Source organism: Panthera leo, chromosome E1 (assembly GCF_018350215.1).
Source record: "Panthera leo isolate Ple1 chromosome E1, P.leo_Ple1_pat1.1, whole genome shotgun sequence".
Lineage (NCBI taxonomy): Eukaryota > Metazoa > Chordata > Mammalia > Carnivora > Felidae > Panthera > Panthera leo.
The window spans coordinates 49,389,090-49,409,993 of record NC_056692.1 but is presented as its reverse complement, the minus strand read 5'-3'; the positions used below and the strand labels follow the sequence as shown (position 1 = coordinate 49,409,993).

Below are 20,904 nucleotides of genomic sequence, written 5' to 3'. Positions count from 1 at the left end.
AGCGCCGTCGCGGCCCGCGGCCACCACCTGTGCCCCCCAGCCACCCGGCGCGGCACCCCGGGGTGCGGAAAGGAGACGCGGCTCGAGCCCGGGGGCCCGCGGGCTCCAGAGGACCGGCTGGACGAGGCCACGTTCTTCTGTCCAGCCGTCACCGTTACAAGGCTTTCCGGACTAACCTGTCGACACTTAATCCTTCTCTTGACCAGAGAGACTGCTAGTCACTCAGGCGACAACGTGAACAGCATTTCAGATGCACTGATTTCTAGCACTGTGTTTAGACGGCGAACAAATCCATTCTCTTTACTCTTACCTTGTTCGTTCGGCATTGGCAAAGCAAACTCTCTGGATTTCTGTGTGTTACTGAGTGCAAATCATTTCGCAAAACAAGATTTATTCGTAGTACGTACAATTTCCTTGCAGCCAACAAATTCTATTTTTAAATTTAACGCTAGGAAACCGTCTAAAAGTACAATGCGGGAGCGCCTGGGTGGCTTGGTCGGTTAAGTGTCCGACTTCGGCTCAGGTCACGATCTCTCGCGGTCCGTGAGTTCGAGCCCCGGGTCGGGCTCTGTGCTGACAGCTCAGAGCCTGGAGCCTGTTTCTGATTCTGCGTCTCCCTCTCTCTCTGCCCCTCCCCTGTTCATGCTCTGTCTCTGTCTCAAAAATAAATAAACGTTAAAAAAAAAAAATTTAAAAGTACAATGTAATACTATACACTTAATTGATGATCACTGAATAAGTCCCTGTCACATGAAATTTGTCCAACTTTTAAAGGACTGAATGATTGGATTCTTTACTAGAAGCCTTTTTTCCTGGTCAGTGCAAGGTAGGTACAAATGGATTTTATATCTTCTCCAAATAACTGCAACCCCTAACTGACACACCTAGCCAAATCTGAATTTGTAGGTTTGTAATCCTTGCTGACCTACAGCACTAAACCCGTCCCGACCTTGTAGGTAAACGGAGGAAAACTGAACAGACCGGACAATAGGACATTTTTCAAAGAGGAAATAAAACCTGTAACAACCGGTAAAAGTCCACACTCCCTTTAACTGTCTTTTCATATTAGAATGACCAAGCGTTCTCTCTCCAATTAGTTTAAAAATTTTTTAATGTCTTATTCTTGAGAGAGAGAGAGAGAGAGAGAGAGAGAGGCAGAGCATGAGCAGGGGAGGGGCAGAGAGAGGGAGACAGAACCCGAAGCAGGCTCCAGGCTCCAAGCTGTCAGCACAGAGCCCGAAGTGGGGCTCGAAGCCACAAACCATGAGATCATGACTTGAGCCAAAGTCCAGTGCTTAACCAACTGAGCCACCCGGGCGCCCCACTCTCCAATTAGTTTCAACATAAATCACCATTTTCTAAATGACCTTATGAGCTTTAATCACGTAAGAAAATGAATTGTAGCCAGGAAAACCATTGATGCAGTTATAAAATGTGCTTTAAATCACACTATAATGAATAACAGCGAAAAAATTTAGGATCGAAAGATCAAAATGTTTAATTACCCAGAAGTTTTACCCTTGAGGTTAAGATGGGAACATGAGAAATGCAGTCTCCTCACCAGCATTCAGTTAAATGATCTGCCGTAATTTCTAGGTTTCCAGGATACATTGATCTCTCAGAGGAGACGTGTCAAGTCTGTGGTTTTCAACCTGTTCCCCGCTGAGGAAATCCAGCTGACGTCCCCAGCCCTGCAGGCCATCATGGGCCAACAGGTAACCGCATCACGGCCTCCCCCTACTCAAGTAAACACTTCCCAGTGCAGAGAAGGGAGGGAGACACTATTGTGGGAATAAACCCGACACCTGCTCTGAGCCTACAGGCAAAGTGCAACACTCACAAACCTAAGGGCCGTTGTAGCAAATCATGCGCAAGACCCCTCACAAATCCTATGTCTGCTGTAGTACAAGTTCCACTATCTTCACTTGTAACTAGTGAGAAGTCACATTCTATTTTATGTTTATTTTGCGCGCGAGAGAATTCGAGCAGGGGAGGGTCAGAGAGAGAGACTATCCCAAGCAGGCTCTGCACGGTCAGCGAGGAGCCCGACACAGGGCTGCAGCCCACAGACGTTGAGATCATGAGCCCAAACCAAGCCGCCTAACTGAGCCAGCCAGGTGCCCCAGGAGGTCACCTTTGATAAGCTGCCGAAAACCCAAGTGTGCCATTGCGTCCTTGAGGCTCGAGCCGACAACCAGCAAAGAATAAAAGAAGAGCAGGCAGCCCCCGTCTGGGAAGGAGAGGCCACAGGTAAGGGATCGAGTAGAGCAGATGACCGGCCTGGGTGCAAAGGAGGGAGTCCCTCCTCCAGGAAACGAACCAAGTGTCAGCCCCCGGAAATGACGTGCCTTGGAAATCCGTTCTCAGGACACAGGCAGCAGTTTTTGGAATATTTACTTACTTATCTGCTGGTCCCGGCTCTCTCGAGACCTAAGCATATTTGAAGAATGGAAACGATGTGCTCCCTACCACAGGCCAGGCTATCAAGACAGAGGAGTTTATAGTCCCTATCATTCACAATGCTAAAATGGGGTGCCTGGGTGGCTCAGTCATTTCAGCGTCCGGCTCTGGATCTCAGCTCAGGTCTGCCTCATGATCTCACGGTTTGTGACTTCGAGTCCCGTGTCGGGCTCTACGCTGACCGCATGCAGCCTGCTTGGGATTCTCTCTCTTCTTGCCTTTCCCCCACTCGCACACAGTGTCTCTCTCTCTCTCTCAAAATAAATAAACATTAAAAAAATAAGCCTCATTTCAAAGTTCAGGTGCTTTCAAGAAGGTTCCATCCTGTTACCTGACACCGGGCAGAATCGGTAAACAGTGTATTCTAACGAAGTACTCCGTCCAAATGAAAGCAGAGGCTGCAACTGTTTATTTTAATTACTCCTATGTGAAGTGAAGGTCCTTATTTTTGGACAACAGCAAGGCATTTTATTATCCACTCTTTCCATTCCTTAAAGGCGTCCACGGGTTTCGGTAAATCCACGGTTCCCTCACGACCGCGCTTCGTACTGACTCCGGGGCTGTCCGACTCGTCCTCGATCCACCTCACCAGCGCCTTGAAAAACACAAGCCAGACGCACATTTTAACAAATCGGAGCAAGACAGTTTTAGGCTAGAGAAAAACACGGCCTTCAAAATCACGTTATCGCAATCAGTGACTTCAGTTGCCCCAGGGAGATGTTCCGTTTGATAAAGATGTTTGTGCACATGAAACAACACTGGGTGAAAGAGTGTTGACCTCCAACGCACACGCTAGGATTACGAGTGATGGTCAGAGTGTGCCGGGGGGGGGGGCGGGGGGGGGGGGGAAGACCAGAGAGAAAGACACCCCTCACGGGTTTTTGCTGGGCGGCAGGGGTAGGCTTTCCTCGGCTCGCCAGATGTCCCACGGGGCACCGGGCGCGTGCTTTTAACCCGATGCGGAAGCGGGCATGTCTGCAAGTGTGCACAGAGGCGCAGGTGGATGCACGTATGTAAAGCCACCTGCACGCGGGGTCCCACCCACCAGGAGTCCCGCGATGGCCACTGACACGTTCGTGGGCACGTGTAGACACACGTACGCGCACACGCATCCTGAGATTCGGTACCTCCCCTCTTCCTTCGTAAAGAAACCCATCCTCTCCTCCCAGTGAATTGCATACCCCTGTCCCACATTTGGAAAGAGAAACTATCTCTATGCATTTTCCGTAGCTGTCAGAAACGAACTCGGCCGCACGCATCAACGTTTACTGTTCTGCAACAAGTCAAGCTCTCCTGGCCTTAGGGAATGGGAAGTACAGATTACCTCCTTCACCATTTCTCACTCAACAACAAGTGTAAGGCTCTCCGGGGCCAGGCAGTTTTTAATGAGATTTCTTTGCAGGGTTTTCTTTTTTTGTAACCACAGCTTCCTGCTTATCTTTGCACTAATTTCCTCTGATAAATTATAGTTCCAGAGAAGGGCCTAATAGAAAATGGTAGTTTGCTACTTATATAACCACTTCCCCCTTTTGTTCTTCCCCTCATTTACTTTGTATCTTTCTCTTATGTTGAAGCCAATGGCACACTGCAACTTGCGTAAACAGATGGGGCAAAGGTTGAGGGGGCGCCGGTCGGCTTCTTCCAAGTGGTTGGAGCCCTGCATTAGGCATGCGAGCCACTGGCAGTGTCGGAGTCCAAATATGTGTCCGATCTCGTGGGTTAAAGTCTGCAAGACATTCACATCAAAGCTTTATGGCGCCACTGTCATCAGTGGGTTAGCCCTTCCTTCTTTTTCTTGCTTTTCCAAGAAACAAGTGTAGGGGAGGCAACTCCCTTACCATCATCACCAAAACTTCAACCTGCCCCCAAACTTAATCCTTCATTTCCCTACTTATACTGCCTTCCTTCCTAGACTTAATTTCTTAAGTATACCTGCAGCCGGGTTGCCCAGCCTTGAGACCCCTGACGTATTGGGTAGGATCATTCTTTGTGTAGGGGGGGAGGGGGAGGGGAGAACAGCAGTCCTGGGCGCTGTAGGATACTTAGCACCATCCACAGCCTCTACTCAACTGGGCCAACCAGAAACGTCTCTAGACCTTGCCAAAAAGTCCCCGGGGGGGGGGGGGGGGGGGGGGGCAAGATCATCCCAGCCTGAGAGCCATGCTCCAGGCAAGTGGGACACTTGTTACGATTCAGATTCTGGGTCCTTTCTCCCAGGGACGCTGAGTCCGTAGGTTTGGAAGGAAGGGGGCTCCCGTCTCCACGTTAACGAGCACACCAGCGGATGCTGATGCAGGGTACACACTCGGAAAACACTGTTCCAGGCAGTGTAGCTCTCAAACCTGAAGAGGTGGCTAGGAATGAAGGCAGAACTTCCCAGCTGCAGGAAATGCCTATGTCTCCGGCTAAGGAAAGGGGGAAAAATCAGGAAACAGGCTCTCCAAAGAGCACGAGTTGGGGAGATTAATCAGGAGCTGTCAGTGGAGCTAACCTCAGTAGAAGGTAGCCTGGGGCCCAAGAGGAAGCCATTGTCAAGACACCTGCCAGCAGAGGCCCTCCAAGAGCGGCTTTACTTGATGACCACAACTTCAAAGAGTCAGTTACTTACTCATACCAGACTTCTGGAATTGAACTAGTGGTGAGGATGTGGGGCTGTACATAACTGAGGCTGTACATAACTAACAGGGCATAATTCCAGCACAGATACTGTAAATGTCACTATCAAGGTATCCATTTAAATTGTTTTTATTGGTAATTTCAGGCAAACACGATGTCCATCAAAAGCATACGAATGATACAAATTCATTTATCATATTACCTTAAGGACTGCTGACATACAATTTAGGGAATTAAGAGCTCTTTGGGGCGCCTGCGTGGCTCAGTTGGTTAAGCGTCCGACCTGATCTCGGCTCAAGTCACGATCTCACAGTTTCGTGAGTTCGAGCCTCTCATCGGGCTCTGCGCTGGCAGCGTGGAGCCTGCTTGGGATTCTGTCTCTCTCTCTGCCTGTCTCTCTCTCGAAAACAAATAAATAAACATGGGGGGGGGGGGAAGAGCTCTTTAAAAAATACTCCTGTTGGATTTTTTTTTTTTTTTTCCAACAACTCACCTTACAGGAACGAAGCAGCAGAACACTGGTCACTTGAGGAGTGTAATAGTTATCGAAAACTGCATAGTCACTCGAGGATCCTTTCTGCAGCTTGCTCACTCTGCCTTCGTAGCGGGAGCTGTAAAAATCACTGCCATACCTGGCAAAGCTGAATATCCCCACACCTACAAAAGGAGGACAAGCAGCAAGAGAACGGGAGCAAGATTCCTGAAGGACAAACCAAGAGGAGAGCCCGCCCGGGCGTCTCGTCTGCGCTCCCATGTTCCCACGGTCTCATGTGCTTGAGGTTTGCCAAGACAGAGGTGGCCGTCGGCCCCGGGTTTCCCTACCCAAGTCTGCCGCTGCTGTCCAATTTGCCCTGCCCTGTAAAACACAAAGGGCTCGAGGTCCAAATTCTCGAGAAATCGGGAGTTCCAGAGGTTTTTGTTCCCCACGGAAGAAGTCTTTTTTTTCCCCAGAATAGTCCAAACCAAGTACTCCAAGAGGAACGTTGAAAAATGGACAACACACACCCATGACCTCACTCTTATTTTTTTTTAAGTTAATTTATTTATTTTTAGAGCAACAGAGACAGAGCACGCAGAGGAGGGGCAGGCAGAGGAGGAAAGACGGAATCCCAAGCAGGCTCCACGCCATCAGCACAGAGCCCAAGGCGGGGCTCGATCTCACGGACTGTGACATCACAACCTGAGCCGAAACCAAGGGTCGGACGCTTAACTGACTGCGCCACCCAGGCGCCCCAACTTTACTCTTTAAGAACACGACAAACGTGGGCACTTGGGTGGCTCAGCCGGTTAACCGTGTGACTCTTGGTTTCGGCTCAGGTCACGATCTCACGGTTTGTGGGATCGAGCCCCCCATCGGGCTCTGCGCTCACAGCATGGAACCTGCTTGGAATCCTCTCTCCTTCTCTCTCTGCCCCTTATCAGCTCGTGCTCTCTCTGTCTCTGTCTCAAAATAAATAAATAAATAAACTTACAAAAAAAAAAAAACACAATAAACAGATCTCTAGGTCCTGTGTGTCGGGGAGAGTTCCTGGATGTCCCTGCTAACAGGCTGAGGAAAACCGCCGTGTGACTGCCCTGATGCTTGGAGACCATGCCTGAGACCACGCCTACAGACAGACCCTCTTCCCTCCTGCCCTTCCTCGCTCACAACACAACTGTACTATGTGGCTGCCGTCGGGTGACCAGAATAAACACCCTTGTAACTGACTTCCTGTTACCCTGAGGCTCGTAGCAACCACCTCTGCACAGGTGGAGAACAGGCTTTGCTGCACAGCTCGTTCTAAAGGGCATGGCTTTATGACGGCACTTGTTGACATGATCACTTTTATTTGTCTCTTTCAGGTGTTACTTGAAAGTAATAAGGATTTTTTTTTTTTTTTTTTGTCAAAGAAATGAATTCACAGTAAGTCTGTCCAATCCAACCTGATCCAAAGAGAATGCTCCTCACCCCACCCTTGGAAAATGTCGCCTCGTATTTGATATTGAGAGAGAGAGAGAGAGAGAGAGAGAGAGAGAGAGAGAGAGAGAAAGAGCACATTCTGAAAGTTAAGAAAACACTGAATCTATTCATGTCACGGCTGACCTCCTCTGTCCTCTTGCCAAGGAAGTGTGAGCATATTTCATTATAATACCTCTAGTGAGAACATTCCTCCTGATAATCCTACAAATGGAAGGTTATTTTCTTTAGTAATTAAATATTTCTCCGTTTTAAAATCCCCATCTTCGTAAACTTGGAGAGAACAGTCACTTGTAGCAAGATACTGTCTCACTGCCTGGCCCATCAGTCCTGCAACCCTGTATCTTCTCTGAGGCCATGCAGCAGTTAAGAAACTTACTTAAAAAGGGGGTGGGGGGTGGGCTGCCCGGGTGGCTCAGGCGGCTCCTGGCTCCTGTTGGTGAGTTCGAGCCCTGTGTCAGGCTCTGGTGCTGACAGCTGGGAGCCTGGAGCCTGGAGCCTACCGGGTTGTGTCTCTCTCTCTCTCTCTGCCCCCTCCCCCACTCATGCACATGCGTGCGCTCTCTCTGTTTCTCTCAATAAATAAACACTAAAAAAAAATTTTTTTAAAGGGAGGGCGGGGGGGGGGGGGGGAGTTAAAGTAGAAACATTTTGGGAAAATGCCTCCTGCCCTCTTGAAATGCATAAGATGCATCAGCTGGCAATGTCCAGATAAATTGTTTTACATTTTTAAAGTTTCTGTCTCTGTCAGGTAAATAATAAAAGGGGACATAAAAGTTTAGCTCGTAAAAATTTACTTCTGACAGAAAGACAGCTCATACAAAAGTCAGAAAGACAGCAGTGACCAGAGTCTCCAGGAGAGTATGCCGACTGGGGAGGGGGCGCCATAGGAATGTAAATGGAGAAACCCCCATGAAGGAGTAAGGGGGATGAACAGGTTCTGTGGTGCCCTGGGTCCCCCCCTCCCCGACCCAATCAATGTGTCAGAGATGGAGATACCTAACAAAGAAACATTTGTGAAAGACCGAGAACACGTAGACAGTCCACAAACTGGAACTCAGAATAGGGACAGTCCCAGGTACCTATTCCCCACCGCCACGTTGCTAACAGACAACCACTCCCCTTAGTGCATTGGACTGTCCCCCTCCAACTTGTCAGATCCTAGGGGACGAAGGTAGAGAGATGACAGCAAAAAGGGAGGGGTGCGGAGGAAAGAAGTGGACAGACGGGAAGAAGAAAAAAAATTAGGCAAAAATAGGATTTGCTTCCAGATCCTTTCCTACCCCCAGTATCACCATGCAGAAGCCCTGATGAGTCAAGGGGACTACATCTTAAATCAAAACCTGGAGTCGACTTTTTTACAAAAATAAAATAACAAGACGTCATGAGACACAGGACAAGAAGCACACACCTGTACATCAGCCTATAGTTTCCTGTCTATATGAGAGAACTAAGAATTGAAAAGCAACCAGCAAGACTTTCTCTTACGTTAACGACAGTTCAAACATCCTTACTGGACTTCATTCACCTTGCTACCCAGTTTCGGACACCTACTGTCTGCTGTACTGAACGCCTTATGTATATGCCAGGCATATATACACAGTTTACGTATCCACACTGTTTATGTATCAGGACTGTTAGGTAACCCATCGCAAAAGGGGTCTCCGAAATAGGTATTGTTAGGGGCGCCTGGATGGCTTAGTCAGTTAAGCCTCCGGCTCTCGACTTTGGCTCAGGTCACGATCTCACGGTTCCTGAGTTCAAGCCCCACATCAGGCCCTATGCTGACAGTGTGCGGTCTACTGGGGATTCTCTCTCTCCCTCTGCTCCTTCCCCCACAAAATAAATACATAAACTTAAAAAAAAATCGGTATTATTGGCCTCAAGGTCACGTAGGTAGTGAATGGCTGAGCGGGGCAGGGACCCAGGTCATCAGAATCTATCCACAGCACATTTCCCACACCAGCATGATGCTCCAGAAATACCATACAGCCTTTAGTACCAACATTATAACTGGCTGGAACTTTTTCCCTCTATCAACATCTTCCAGTAATCTCAAGTTGAGGATATTTCTACCAATAATGTCAAAAAGGAGTACCATCTGTCAGAGAGGCCTGTCCAAAGACAAAATTCCAGGAGTCTCTTGGGTAGAGATCAATCATCGTTATTCCCACAATACAGAAGGCGTCTTCAGGTTTCTTCTTTTTTAAGAACTTCAGGATGTGCCCTATTTAAAAAGGGATGCGTGTGTGAGATACGTACATCCATACATGTCTCTCCATATACACCTATGTATAGATCTCCTGTACTCAATTCAAATTGTAAAGCTGTTTAATTTACCTGCGTGAATTTGTAGGTTTTGTGTGTTATCATTGACTCTAAAGGAACACCTCGTGGCAGAGACAGGAACTGGTTCCAGGAGTTTCACTGTTAAGCCGTAGAAAAATGCTTCACAGTAACCCTTGAGCCATTTAATATATTCTTCACTGATAATTCTGGTGTTGCCTAGAGAGCCTGTAAGGTGGAAGAACATGTAAAGTCAGACTCGAAGATGATTAAAACATTCAGTCTTTTTTTTTTTAATTTTTTTTTAACCTTTATTTATTTTTTTGAGACAGAGAGAGACAGAGCATGAATGGGGGAGGGTCAGAGAGAGAGGGAGACACAGAATCCGAAACGGGCTCCAGGCTCTGAGCTGTCGGCACAGAGCCCGACGCAGGGCTCGAACTCACAGACCCTGAGATCACGACCTGAGCCGAAGTCGGACGCTCAACCAACTGAGCCACCCAGGCACCCCAAAACATTCAGTCTTTACCTCAGTCTCTAATTAGAAATCTGAAATTAGAAGCAAATGGGACTCTAAATCTTTAATAAACCTCTATCACTCATTGATGTGAATATGAATTAGAAAGAAACAAAATGTCCTCTTTTAAGGCAATTTGGGTACAACGCTTCCACCACTGTGATGAATGTCAGAAATGATCATGGGGCGCCTGGGTGGCTCAGTCGGTTGAGCATCCGACTTCGGCTCAGGTCATGATCTTGCAGTTCGTGAGTTCGAGTCCCACGTTGGGCTCTGTGCTGACAGCTCAGAGCCTAGAGCCTCCTTCGGATTCTGTGTCTCCCTCTCTCTCTGCCTCTGCCCCCCTCTCTCTCTCAAAAAGTAAATAAACATTAAAAAAAGGTTTTTTTTTTAAAAAAAGATCATAAAAGCTGCCCACTTAAATGATATCAGCAACCCAGGCTGTCCCTGGCGACAGCCCCATCGCAAACCAAACAAATCCAGCCCGTTAACCGATGCACACCAATGCACTGTATATAAATACTGCGTTTGTCGGGAGACGGTGCCTTTCTGTAAGGATCACTGAAAAACTGTTCAAAGTCTTGGGGAGCCTCAGGATGGGAGATGATCCAATCCGATTGCGAATGCAAGGTAATGGGTCCGAAGAGATCATGGTCTGGCTTGAAGGCTTCGTTCAGCAAACGCCTTTCCCCGGCATCTAACTTCTCATACTGTGACACAAGCCTTGGGTTCTCCGAGATGAGAGCTGTTTTTAGCGTATGTTCAGAGTGCCGTACTGTTTCCATCTACCAGAAAAACACAAGGAATCAAATATACAATGCATATCCATACAGGTGACTTTAATCTACCTACCCTCCACCTGCATGTATAATCTCTCCCTAGAATGGAAAAACGGATTGCTTTTTTTTTAATTCACACCAAACAACGGGTTCCCCCCCCCCTTCCCATTTCCAATCAATTTCCTGGGGAGAGGATCTGAAAAAGTGAAAAGAAAAATCATGAAATTCATCCCTTCTTCTCTTAAAGAACCTGCTCCCGTTATAAAAACCATAAGAGAATGACCTGATTGCCTACTTCCTTCTGTCATTTGGGTAACAATATTACAAACTGAGTCATCAGGGCCACATGAAAAATACTCAGCCTTTCCAAGGTGAGTCAGAGATGTTCCAGACCACACAAAAAAGAGAACTGATGTAAATCCTGCCCATTTCTGTAATTTAACTGCAGGCTCCTAATAGATCTCAGTCACTGAAGTTTACTGCCTCAAAGTCATGTCACCCTGGGGAAGACACCAGGTGACTAATCAAAAGCCAGACTCACAATGACAGGTCTCTTCCATTCACATCGTGTTCCTCTGTATAGCTGTCATCCTTCCTTCTGAGTGTGTCAAACAGCTGCTTCACCACAAGGCTTTTTGAGTTAGAAAAGGAAAAAAGAATTAAACTTCGCTGTCTGGAACCTATCATAGTTGCTTTTATTTTTAAAAAATTTTTAAAAATCTTTATTTTTGAGAGAGAGAGAGAGAGAGAGAGAGAGAGAACGAACAGGGGACGGGCAGAGAGAGGGAGACACAGAATCTGAAGCAGACTCCAGGCTCTGAGCTGTCAGCACAGAGCCCCAGGCCGGGCTCAAACGCACAGAGAGTGAGATCATGCCCTGAACCGAAGTTGGATGCTTAACCGACTGAGCCACCCAGGCGCCCCCATTATTTTCTAATTATCTGGATGTTTACAGTTTAATGATTGACAATTGATGGGAAATTTTCAGCTAACGTCCGTTCTGGCTGGACACCAGAATCCTGGGGTTCCAGAGTGTGGAAGAAATTCTCAAACAGAGGTCACTCTTGTCAAAGCTCCGATATGTGCAGACGCTCGTCCTCGCTGCTCCACACCTGGGCTGAAGTTCCAAGATACCAAACAAAATGTGCCCTTCTGTATTCTACCTACCTTTAAGGAGGAAGGCTCCCATTGAAGTCTTTGTCTTACAAGGACTGGCATGCTTGGGCCTGGCCGAGAAAGTGCTGTGCCGGGCGCCTTCACCCTAATATTGAAAAGGCAGTGTGAAAGGTCGGCCTTCGGCCGGCCTCCCAGGTCTCCTCTGGCCGGAGCCGCGGGAGGCCGAATAGGATCGCTTCAGCGGGCTGGAGGCCTGCAGTGCTGAGTTTCAAAACCAGCACATCCTGCGCAAACCTGGACAAGTTGGTTACCCCAGCTGGTTGCTATAGCAACCCGCACCTTGGGCTGGGCCCCAAAGCGACCGCAACCAGGTCGCTGGCCGGGGTGGGGTGGGGGGATCCCCCGGGGACTCTCGCTTCGACTTTCCGCCTGCCCCGGAGGAAGCCTCCGCAGAGGCCAGGCCTGGCTCCCAGGAGACGCCCCCGCCCCCGCTGTCTTCCCCTGCTTCCGCCGCGGCGGCCTCGCCCACAGCCTCATCCCTTCCCACCCACCGCGACCGTCCCCCGTCCCCTCCAACCAGGATCCCAGCCCGGGAGGCCACGGCCCGGATCTGACGTTTCCACCGCACGACCCTCACCCGGCCGGGCCTAGACACCGCCCGCCTCCCTCGGCCGCTACGGCGCGCCAGCACGACGCGCCCTTCGCCGTGCCACGCCTTCCGCCCCCCCCCAACCAACCCGGCGCCACGCCCCGCCCATCGCACCACGCACCGCTCCGCCGCGCCACGCCCCTTCGCGCGCGCTCCACGCCCTGCCACGCCCCCACGTCGCACGCCACGCCCCGTAGCGTGAGGCTGTCTCGCAGGCGCGGAGCCCACGTCCGATGAGGGGTCGCGGTCCCCCTCTCTGCGAGTGGGGGCGGTCGGCGAGGGGTCACGAGGCGTCGAAGTCAGTCCCCACGGTCGCCTTCTGTCCCCCGGCCCCCCGATGGCCCCTCAAGGGCCGCCCCCGGGGCAGCTGGGGCGGGGGGGCCCCGCTGGACATCGTGTCACGCGGCCGCGGTTGCCCGCGTGGCGCGTGCCGGGGACCTCGGGTGTGAGGAGCGTCCTCGGCGTGACCGATGTAACCGACCGGGTCCAAAATAAGTCAGCCGTGGCCGCAGGTTGACGCACAGCCTGGGCGCGCGCCCCGGTGCCGTCACCCTCTGGACTTTCCCTTCTTTGGCCGAGGCGCCGGCAACGGCCTCCGCGCGGGCCGCGACCGCGAATCGCAGGTGGCGGGCGGCGCGGAGGCGGGGGCCGGGCGACCCCGGCAGGGTTTCTTTCCACCCAGGGATGCCTCGCTTGGTGCTTCGCTGGTGCTGAAAAGGCCCAAAGGCGTGTGCCGGAGACAAGTAGAAAAAAGGCGCGGGCGGGCGCTGGGACTGAATTAGCTGTGTGGTCTTGGGTAGGCCGGTTGACCTCTCTGGGCCTCAGGGGGTCTCCTGTGGGAAGGTGGCGGGAGGGAGCTCTGATCCCTGAAGCCCCTTCAGCCCTGGGAAGTTGCATGTGAACGCAGAGGATCCCCTGGCCCACCCCTCTACAGCCCCTTTGTGTCCCAGTGTCGGTGGTCAGGCCGGCTAGTGCCCCCTAGGGCTGCCAAGGACAAAAGCCAACCTAATCCCCATCCCCTCTCCCTTCAAGGGTGTGCGCGTCCAAACAAGCCCACCCACCTCCGGATCCAACTCAGTTGATTCTTCCCCAGGTTCGCCCCACGCTCTCCACTCCATATACACACCAGCTTCCTGCAAGGAACCCCGGAAAAACCCTAGTCCATTGTTAAGCCTGTTTCCTCGAACCTCCACCTTTCCCCGCAAGTTCTCTTCCCAAGAGCCTCACCTTAAGGGACACCCAGCTTTCCTCCCTGGACATCGCTTCTTCCCTCCAACCTTCACTCAAAAATACCCCTGAGCCCCAGTTTTCACTTCCAAGCCATCGTCCTACTACAGAGCCGTCTCTAATGGTTATCTTCTCCACCCTTAATCGCTTGCTGTCTCTCCTTAGCGAGCCTTCACTTAATGGATGTTTGATCTTTTCAACTCCGGGGATGACCTGGGTCTCTCATTTGTTTACTCCCCCTCGATCTGCAAATGTCCGAATTCATTCTTTGATCACAGCGCCCATTCCCATCCTTACCTGGACCCCATTCTTCAATAAATGCACGCCCCTCATTCCCGATCCCCAAGTTTCAAACTGAGAACATCAACGCATCCCTCACACTGTGCCCAGAAGTAGCAAACTTTCTTGGACGTGGTGCCTTTTGATTGCATGCCAGTCTCCAGACATCCCGAGAGTCAGTGTAGGGCAGGGGCTAAGACGATGATCTGGGTTTGGACCTTGGAACCCCTGCTCATTAGCGTATGGCCTTGCATGAATTATTTAACCTTATGCATCTCTTCCCTGGTTTGTACAACAGAGATAATAATAGCACAGACCTTCTATAGTTGTAGGGAATAAGTGAATTAACTTTGGACATTTTAACTCTTGATCGAATGGCCTTCTGACATCCCGAGAGCCTTCGACGAGCTGGGCGTTCACCTGTTCCATAGAGCTCTCCCTAACCCCACCTCCTGGAAGACAAAACCCACTCCTCTCCAGTGCTCGTCGCCTTGCGTATACTGCTTTCCTTGTCCTTATCACAACGACTATAACTCATGTCTCCCTTTCTAAACTGTGAGATGCTTAAAGGGAAACGCTTTCATTCAAGGTATCTGGAACAAAAGTTATTCATTATGTTTTTATTCAACTCCTGTATTCATTAACAAGAATTTTTCGTTTTTCATTTAAACCATTTAAATTCACTTCCTGGACAAAAAAACCCATTGTGGTTGCCCCCAAATTTTAGAAGGATACCGTATTTCTGTACAGTCCCTAAGTATTTACTAGCTATTATTTAAAAATGTTAGTACCTTGTATTTATTAAGCTTTAGTTTTAGAATAAAAAGGTATATAATTTACATTTCTTCCCTCTGAACCATTTGAGAGTAAGTTGCAGACATGATGTCTCTTTACTCCTAACTACTCCAGCATATATTTTCTAAAACCAAGCACATTTTCATAATTATTTCATAAATAAATATGAGTTTCTTATCAGTGTGAACTCCTGTGTTAATTGTACCTCTTCCCCCTTCCCACTCGTCCATTTCCCCACAGTCTCTGAATTTTACTCACCCTGAAATTCCACTAGAGATCCATTTAGTTTAACAGCTAATCTATCATTTATTTTCCTAGTTGTCTGATTTTATTTAAAAATTGCTAGGGATGCCTGAATGGCTCAGTTGGTAAGTAAGTAAATAAGTAAGTAAGTAAGTAAATAAATAAATAAATAAAATACATTACTAAATATATGAAAATATTCCAAGTACATTTTAAAAAGCCAGATCATACCAAAAGAGTTGTAATGAAAAGTAACAGCACCACCCGATAGGCCAACTTCCAAGAGGCTCTCAGCTGTTTTCCCTGGCATTTTTGTCATATTTCTGAACAGGGTGCATATAAGGAGCTTTCTTGATCCATTGGTTTAAGGCAGCGTCTATTGATTTGTTGCCATGGTAGATGGGGAGTGACCTCTCTCACACACCCTCACACGGCTCACTCCTTTTCCCCCCCGATGTAGTTGTATCACAACTTTTGATTGACTCTGTGATCAGCACCCCCACCAGGATAATTATTCGTTGTTCACTGGAGAGCTGAGCCGTGTGCTATGAGCACGCTTTCTTGACTGAGAGTTTCCCTGGATGGGTGTGGAATTTTAGGTGGAAAAATCTTCTTGCCTCAGCGTTAGGAAGGGTTTCTTCCATTTTTTCCGACTTAACGATAATATAACCATTTTGATTCCTGATCCTTTGTATGTTACCTGCTTTTTTTAGGAAGATCTTGGAATCTTCCGTTCATCCTTAGAGTCCTGGAGAACTCTAAGTTTTTTTAAGTATATATGTTTATAAGTTTTTTAAAGATGTGAGCTGGTCTGAGCTTTTTGTTTTTTTTTCTTCCCCATTCATTTTGCTGCTCATTCAGGAGGCTCTTCAATCTTGAGTCTATTATCTTTCCATTCTGAGAAATTTCCTTCTCTCCATATTTGCTGGATGTGGGACTTTCAAGATGGATCCTCTCATTTTCTTATCTTTTCTGTCATTTTTTCCATCCATCTTTTTCTTCTATTTTCTGAAGTTTTCACCAATTATCTTCTGTCTTTTCTTTTGAGTATCTTTTTTTTTTCAAACATTCTATTTTTTAATAGCCAAACGTTCTTTCTTATTCAGATTGTTTATTTTACACCGTTTCTCATTTAGTGGATAAGATGTCTTCTCCTGTTTCTCTATGGGTATGAACTATGCTATTTTTGAAGTTTCGTTCATTGTTTCCTCTGTTTGGGTCTTTTTCTTTCATGTTATAACTTTCCACAAACATTTGACGACCCTCGGCTGTCTGTTAAGATTTCATCATGAAGCATCAACAAAGCTGGTTGATGGTTTTGGGTACATGAAAGCAGCTTATCCACTGGGAGTTCTCAAGGGTGATCTGGCAGAGAACCAGCTGATTCACTGAGGAGAGATTCCCTAGTGTCTGAACCTGTGACCATCCCCCTTCCTTTTTTCCCCCCAAAAAAGAATTGTTTCCTGACTGCCAGTGTTCTGGAAACAGGGTATAGTAATTAGCCTGAGCATCCCACTCATGGGTGTGCAGTTTCTGAATCCTTAACCCCCTTGTTTTCATCCTCTTTAACTTACGGCCCACGATGACTCTCAAATGTCACAACCAACCCATTTTAACATGAGAATATATTAAGAGGATTTCAGTCATTCACCTGCTGGTATGAATTCATACCTGCTCCGTTTACTTTTCCTCTAGCCCTTAGCCGTTATCAGCTGCTCTGAGGAAATGGAAGTCTGACCGACCAGGAAGTGGAAACAAGTAGGTAATTTAGGGTCACGGAGTCCCTCAGCCGAGCAGCCTAGAGCACATAAGGCAGATTGTGAGCCATGAGATTCGGGCCCTGGGACCTGGATGCCACAAGGGAGGTGAGAGGATAAAAAAGAAAATGCACTTACATTTAAATTGTGCTGGGCCGGGGCTACACTAGCGAGAGTTGACTTGTTTCCTCCCTCTGGCACTGCAGACAGCTTGCCTTCAAAGACCCAGCGCCCGGGTACTCTACAGGTTGGGGAGTCCCGTGCAAGGGGAACTTGAGTGCCCAGTCACCCTGGGAAAGATAGATTTTTAGGGAAAATGCATTCTGCGTTCCAAACAAGCAACTTATAAACGATCTTTTGGACCAAGTCCTGCTTGCTAACTGAGGCTCGGTTTGCCTGTCCTTGGCCAGCTCGGATAGTGCCAAGTTGGGGAGGCCATTAGCAGAAATGAAAAGCAAGAGATCTTTTAGTCCATTAGGTTAAAAGAGGACTTTTCTATCTTTTATTATTTATGATTTGTGACTTCAGTTACTGTTTCCCGGAACAAATAAAAGGTTACAGTTCTACTTCGACTTACTGGAGCAAATAGATGCTTATCATCAATCACGTAGAAATTGCTAGGCAGTCTGAAGGCCTTTGCTGCTGTGGTCTCTTTGCAAGTCTTTGATGTCTTGTCAGGCAAGTTATTTTCTGTGCCTCAGACAGTTTCCAAAAGCTACCACAATCTGGGGTGTGTGTGTGTGTGTGTGTGTGTGTGTGTGTGTGTATAAACACACACACATGTGTGTTAGCTATATCTGCCTTGCAAATGAATATAGTCAACCCAATGAAATGAACAAAAACAGATCTAGGTTTTCCTTTAAGGATGCTGCTCCCTGAAAAATAGGACTCAGGGTTCCAAGGATCTCCCGTAAGCATTTAGGAGTGCTTGGGCGGGAGCCATGGAAGTTAGTGGGAGGGCAGGGAGAAAGGCTAGGTCAAGGGGGGCCTCATGACCTCTGGAGGGTGCCACCCCCCCACCCCCGGTGACTTCCACAGACCACCCCCACCCCCACGGCGGTCTCCAGCATCACAGCTACATCTGAAATGTTCAGTTTTCTTTCCCCTTCCGCTTTGTTCCCCTTTTTCAGTCTCCAAGCAGGGAGGGGGGTTGGGGGCGGGGGGATGGGAGGAAGCCCGAACGAGACACAAACGAAAGAGGAAGTGTCTCTGCACTAACCAAACATCAAACAGCCCACTCAATCAGTGACCTCTATGGAAAGACTGAAGACATCCTCTGCGTCCTTTCTGACCTGCTGGGGGAGGGGACAGCCGCCGCCCCAAAGCAGCTAGCTTCCCTCTGGCCAGGTCACGGTGGGGACCCCCAGGGAGACTGGAGACAGAAGGGGCACCTCCAGGCTTCCGAGGCGCGCTTTGAGGCAGGAAAGGTCTCCTTGCTCTCGTGTGTCCTTCAGGGCCTCTTCCTCACAAGCACAACCCACTTAGCTCACAACCCGGAGATGCCCAGCAAGTGTGAAACGCAGGTGCCACCTGAGGGGGCCTCCCCCAGGACCCTCCCTGAGCCCTTACCTCCGTTTCACGCTCCAAGGGAGTCAGCAACCACACACACAACCTCCCCCCCGACCGATGCCTGCAGGGCCCCGCTGGTGCTGCCTGAGGCACACGACGGAGGGCCTGACGGTCTCTGAGGGAAAGAAAGGACGCGAAGACAGATGACAAAGTGGCGATTGATAGAATCAAGTGTGGGCACAGGAAACAGAAGGGAGAATGTCGCCAGAGGTGCCCCTTGAGGCGGTTAAAAAAACGCACACTTCTGGGGTGCCCGGTGGCTCTGTCGATTGAGGCTCCAACTTCGGCTCAGGTCACGGTCTCAAAGTTCGTGGGTTCGAGGCCCACATGGGGCTTCTCACTGGCAGTGCAGAGCCTGTTTGTTTGGGATTCTAAATAAATAAACAAACAGAAACACACACTTCTGTGCAACGTAAAAACACATCTGCTTGAGTCAACATGATGAAAGACAGTAGTGGGGCACCTGGGTGGCTCAGTTGGTTAAGCTGCTGACTTTGGCTCAGGTCATGGTCTCCCCGTTCGTGAGTTCGAGCCCCGCGTCGGGCTCTGTGCCGACAGCTCAGAGCCTGGGGCCTGCTTTGGATTCTGTGTCTCCCTCCCTCCCTCTCTCTCTCTCTCTCTCTCTCTCTCCCCCTCCCCCACTCACGCTCTGTCTCTCAAAAATAAATAAAAACATTTAAAAAATTAAAAATTCTTTTAAAGCTCACTTATTTTTGAGAGAGAGAGAGAGAGAAAGAGCATGGGCGGGGGAGGGGCAGAGAGAGGGAGAGGGAGACACAGAATCCGAAGCAGGCCCCAGGCTCTGAGCTGTCAGGACAGAGCCCGACGCGGGGCTCGAACTCACGAACTGCGAGATCATGACCTGAGGCGAAGTCGGAAGCTTAACCAACTGAGCCACCCAGGTGCCCCTAAAAAAAATTTTTTTTAAAAGAAAGACAGCAGTAAGACATACATAAAATAGAAAAAGGTCTTCAAACCAGAATCTACAACTTGAGCCTATTTATGTAACAGCATGAGTATATGTGTGTCAAGTCAAAGCCAAAATGTTAACGATGGTTCTCTCTGGAAGGAGGGCTTTCTGTGCTGTTTACTTCCTTTTTTATATCTTTTGGTACTCTAGATATTTATTGCGATGAGCACTTACTAGTTTTATATTTATTAAGTATTCGTACTCAAATATAAATCTTATGTAAATCAGTACTTATTGATGATATGAAATAGATCCATTATAAGGTGAATGGAAATGAGTTATAAAACCCATACGTAGTATGATTCCACTGTGAGAGTTTACATTTGTATACAAATGTGCATATTTTATACGTAAAATGTACAAACACAAAAATGTAGACATTTTTATTTTTTATTCAGTATAAATATTAAGTATCAAATTCACATATACATGTTAAATGTGTGCATTTAAAGACAAGTTAAAAAAATGTGTTCCCTTGTGCTTGCTTTTTAAAATAAGGAGGCTGTGTTACATTTTAAGCAATAATGATGTTTCCACTGTGTAGACAAAGAAGCAATACTTGGGGCTGAGTCTTGGAGGTGTAGGGACTGGCCAGTTCAGGACAGTCCAGGCAGAGGGAACAGCATGTACTGAAGGCACAAAGTCACAACAAAGCATGGCACGTTGTGGGCCGTTATCACCCCTGGCATCTGACTCCACGGAGCATTCCTGCCTGGAAACTCTCCTCCTTGCCTTTCTGAGTCACTCTTCTCTCTGGGCCGTCCAGTGGCAGCAGTCAGCCCAGCAGGCACGGGGGTGGGGGAGGCTGAGGAAAACGAAGCTCAGCCTAATACCCTTGGCGGTGGTGGTGTGGACAGTTCCGTAGAGATCGTGAGGGTTAAACTGAGCTACTTCAGGGGCACCTGGGTGGCTCAGTCGGTTAAGTGTCCAACTTCGGCTCAGGTCACCATCTCACAGTTTGTGGGTTTGAGCCCTGCATTGGGCTCTGGGCTGACAGCCCAGAGCCTGGATGGAGCCTGCTTCAGATTCTGTGTCTCCCTCTCTCTCTGCCCCCTCCCCTGCTCACTCTAAAAATAAACATTAAAACATTAAAAAAAAAAAAAAAAAAAACTATTCTGGAAGCTCAGGCCTGGGCACCACAGGCAGAGACTCTAGAATCCATGGTCAGTGGACTTGGTTTTAAGTTGAGGCACCCCCCCCCCCGCCCCCTCAGTGGCCCCTCTCGGACAAAATACTTTACCTCCCTGAGCTTCAGTGCCTTTATCCACAAAACGGGACAGTAAGAACCTGTACCCGTAGGGTGGCTGAGCGGATGAAATAAGACTTGGGAAAGCCCCTTCCAACTGTTTGTGATCAGAAGAAGCTGACCACATTACGGACAGCGTGACAAAACCCCAAAGGCAAAAACGCAAAGCCCTAACATTTTAGCAGCCCGTCTCTGCTAAGAGACCAGCGCTCACGACAAGTCCTTGTGATACATCCTCGTGGTTGGACATGTCGGTCACAAGTTCTGATTACGGAAATGCTCTCTGACCAAACAGCTGTTGGTGTGAGTCACCAGGGGTGGTTGAACTCTGCGGGCCCAGGACTCTCCTGGGAAGGGTTTGGGGGTATGTATATTCAAATGAAAGGAGAGCAGTGATTTATAATCCTTTTCATCCAGGGGATTGATTTACAGCCCTGA

The 20,904-nt window shown here is 48.6% G+C and overlaps 1 protein-coding gene across 3 annotated transcripts; it reads right to left on the bottom strand.

Moving 5' to 3' along the window:
- Positions 1-2,846: 2,846 nt before the first annotated feature.
- AMZ2 (archaelysin family metallopeptidase 2) lies at positions 2,847-12,452 on the bottom strand. 3 transcript variants are annotated; one of them, XM_042916125.1, is made up of 9 exons: positions 12,369-12,452; positions 11,783-11,876; positions 11,157-11,246; positions 10,339-10,621; positions 9,374-9,547; positions 9,132-9,260; positions 5,570-5,733; positions 4,010-4,186; positions 2,847-3,055 (listed from the first exon to the last, which is right to left on the bottom strand). In XM_042916125.1, the coding sequence occupies exons 4-9, from the start codon at positions 10,619-10,621 to the stop codon at positions 2,903-2,905; spliced, it is 1,080 nt and encodes a 359-aa protein (XP_042772059.1). In that variant the 5' UTR covers positions 11,157-11,246; positions 11,783-11,876; positions 12,369-12,452; the 3' UTR covers positions 2,847-2,902. The 3 variants fall into 3 exon arrangements, with proteins under 3 accessions (XP_042772059.1, XP_042772060.1, XP_042772061.1); XM_042916126.1 differs by having other exon boundaries at positions 12,309-12,396; XM_042916127.1 differs by lacking the exon at positions 12,369-12,452 and adding an exon at positions 12,071-12,236.
- Between the last annotated feature and the right edge of the window lie 8,452 nt (positions 12,453-20,904).

What these genes read in the sequence shown, in the direction of transcription:
- AMZ2 (XM_042916125.1), bottom strand. Translation starts at nt 10,621, where the DNA reads ATGGAAACAGTACGGCACTCTGAACATACGCTAAAAACAGCTCTCATC. An exon ending in AAACCTACAAATTCACGCAG is followed by an intron (nt 9,261 to 9,373) that starts GTAAATTAAACA and finishes CTTTTTAAATAG; the next exon opens with GGCACATCCTGAAGTTCTTA. An exon ending in ACATAAGAGAAAGATACAAA is followed by an intron (nt 3,056 to 4,009) that starts GTAAATGAGGGG and finishes GTGTTTTTCAAG; the next exon opens with GCGCTGGTGAGGTGGATCGA.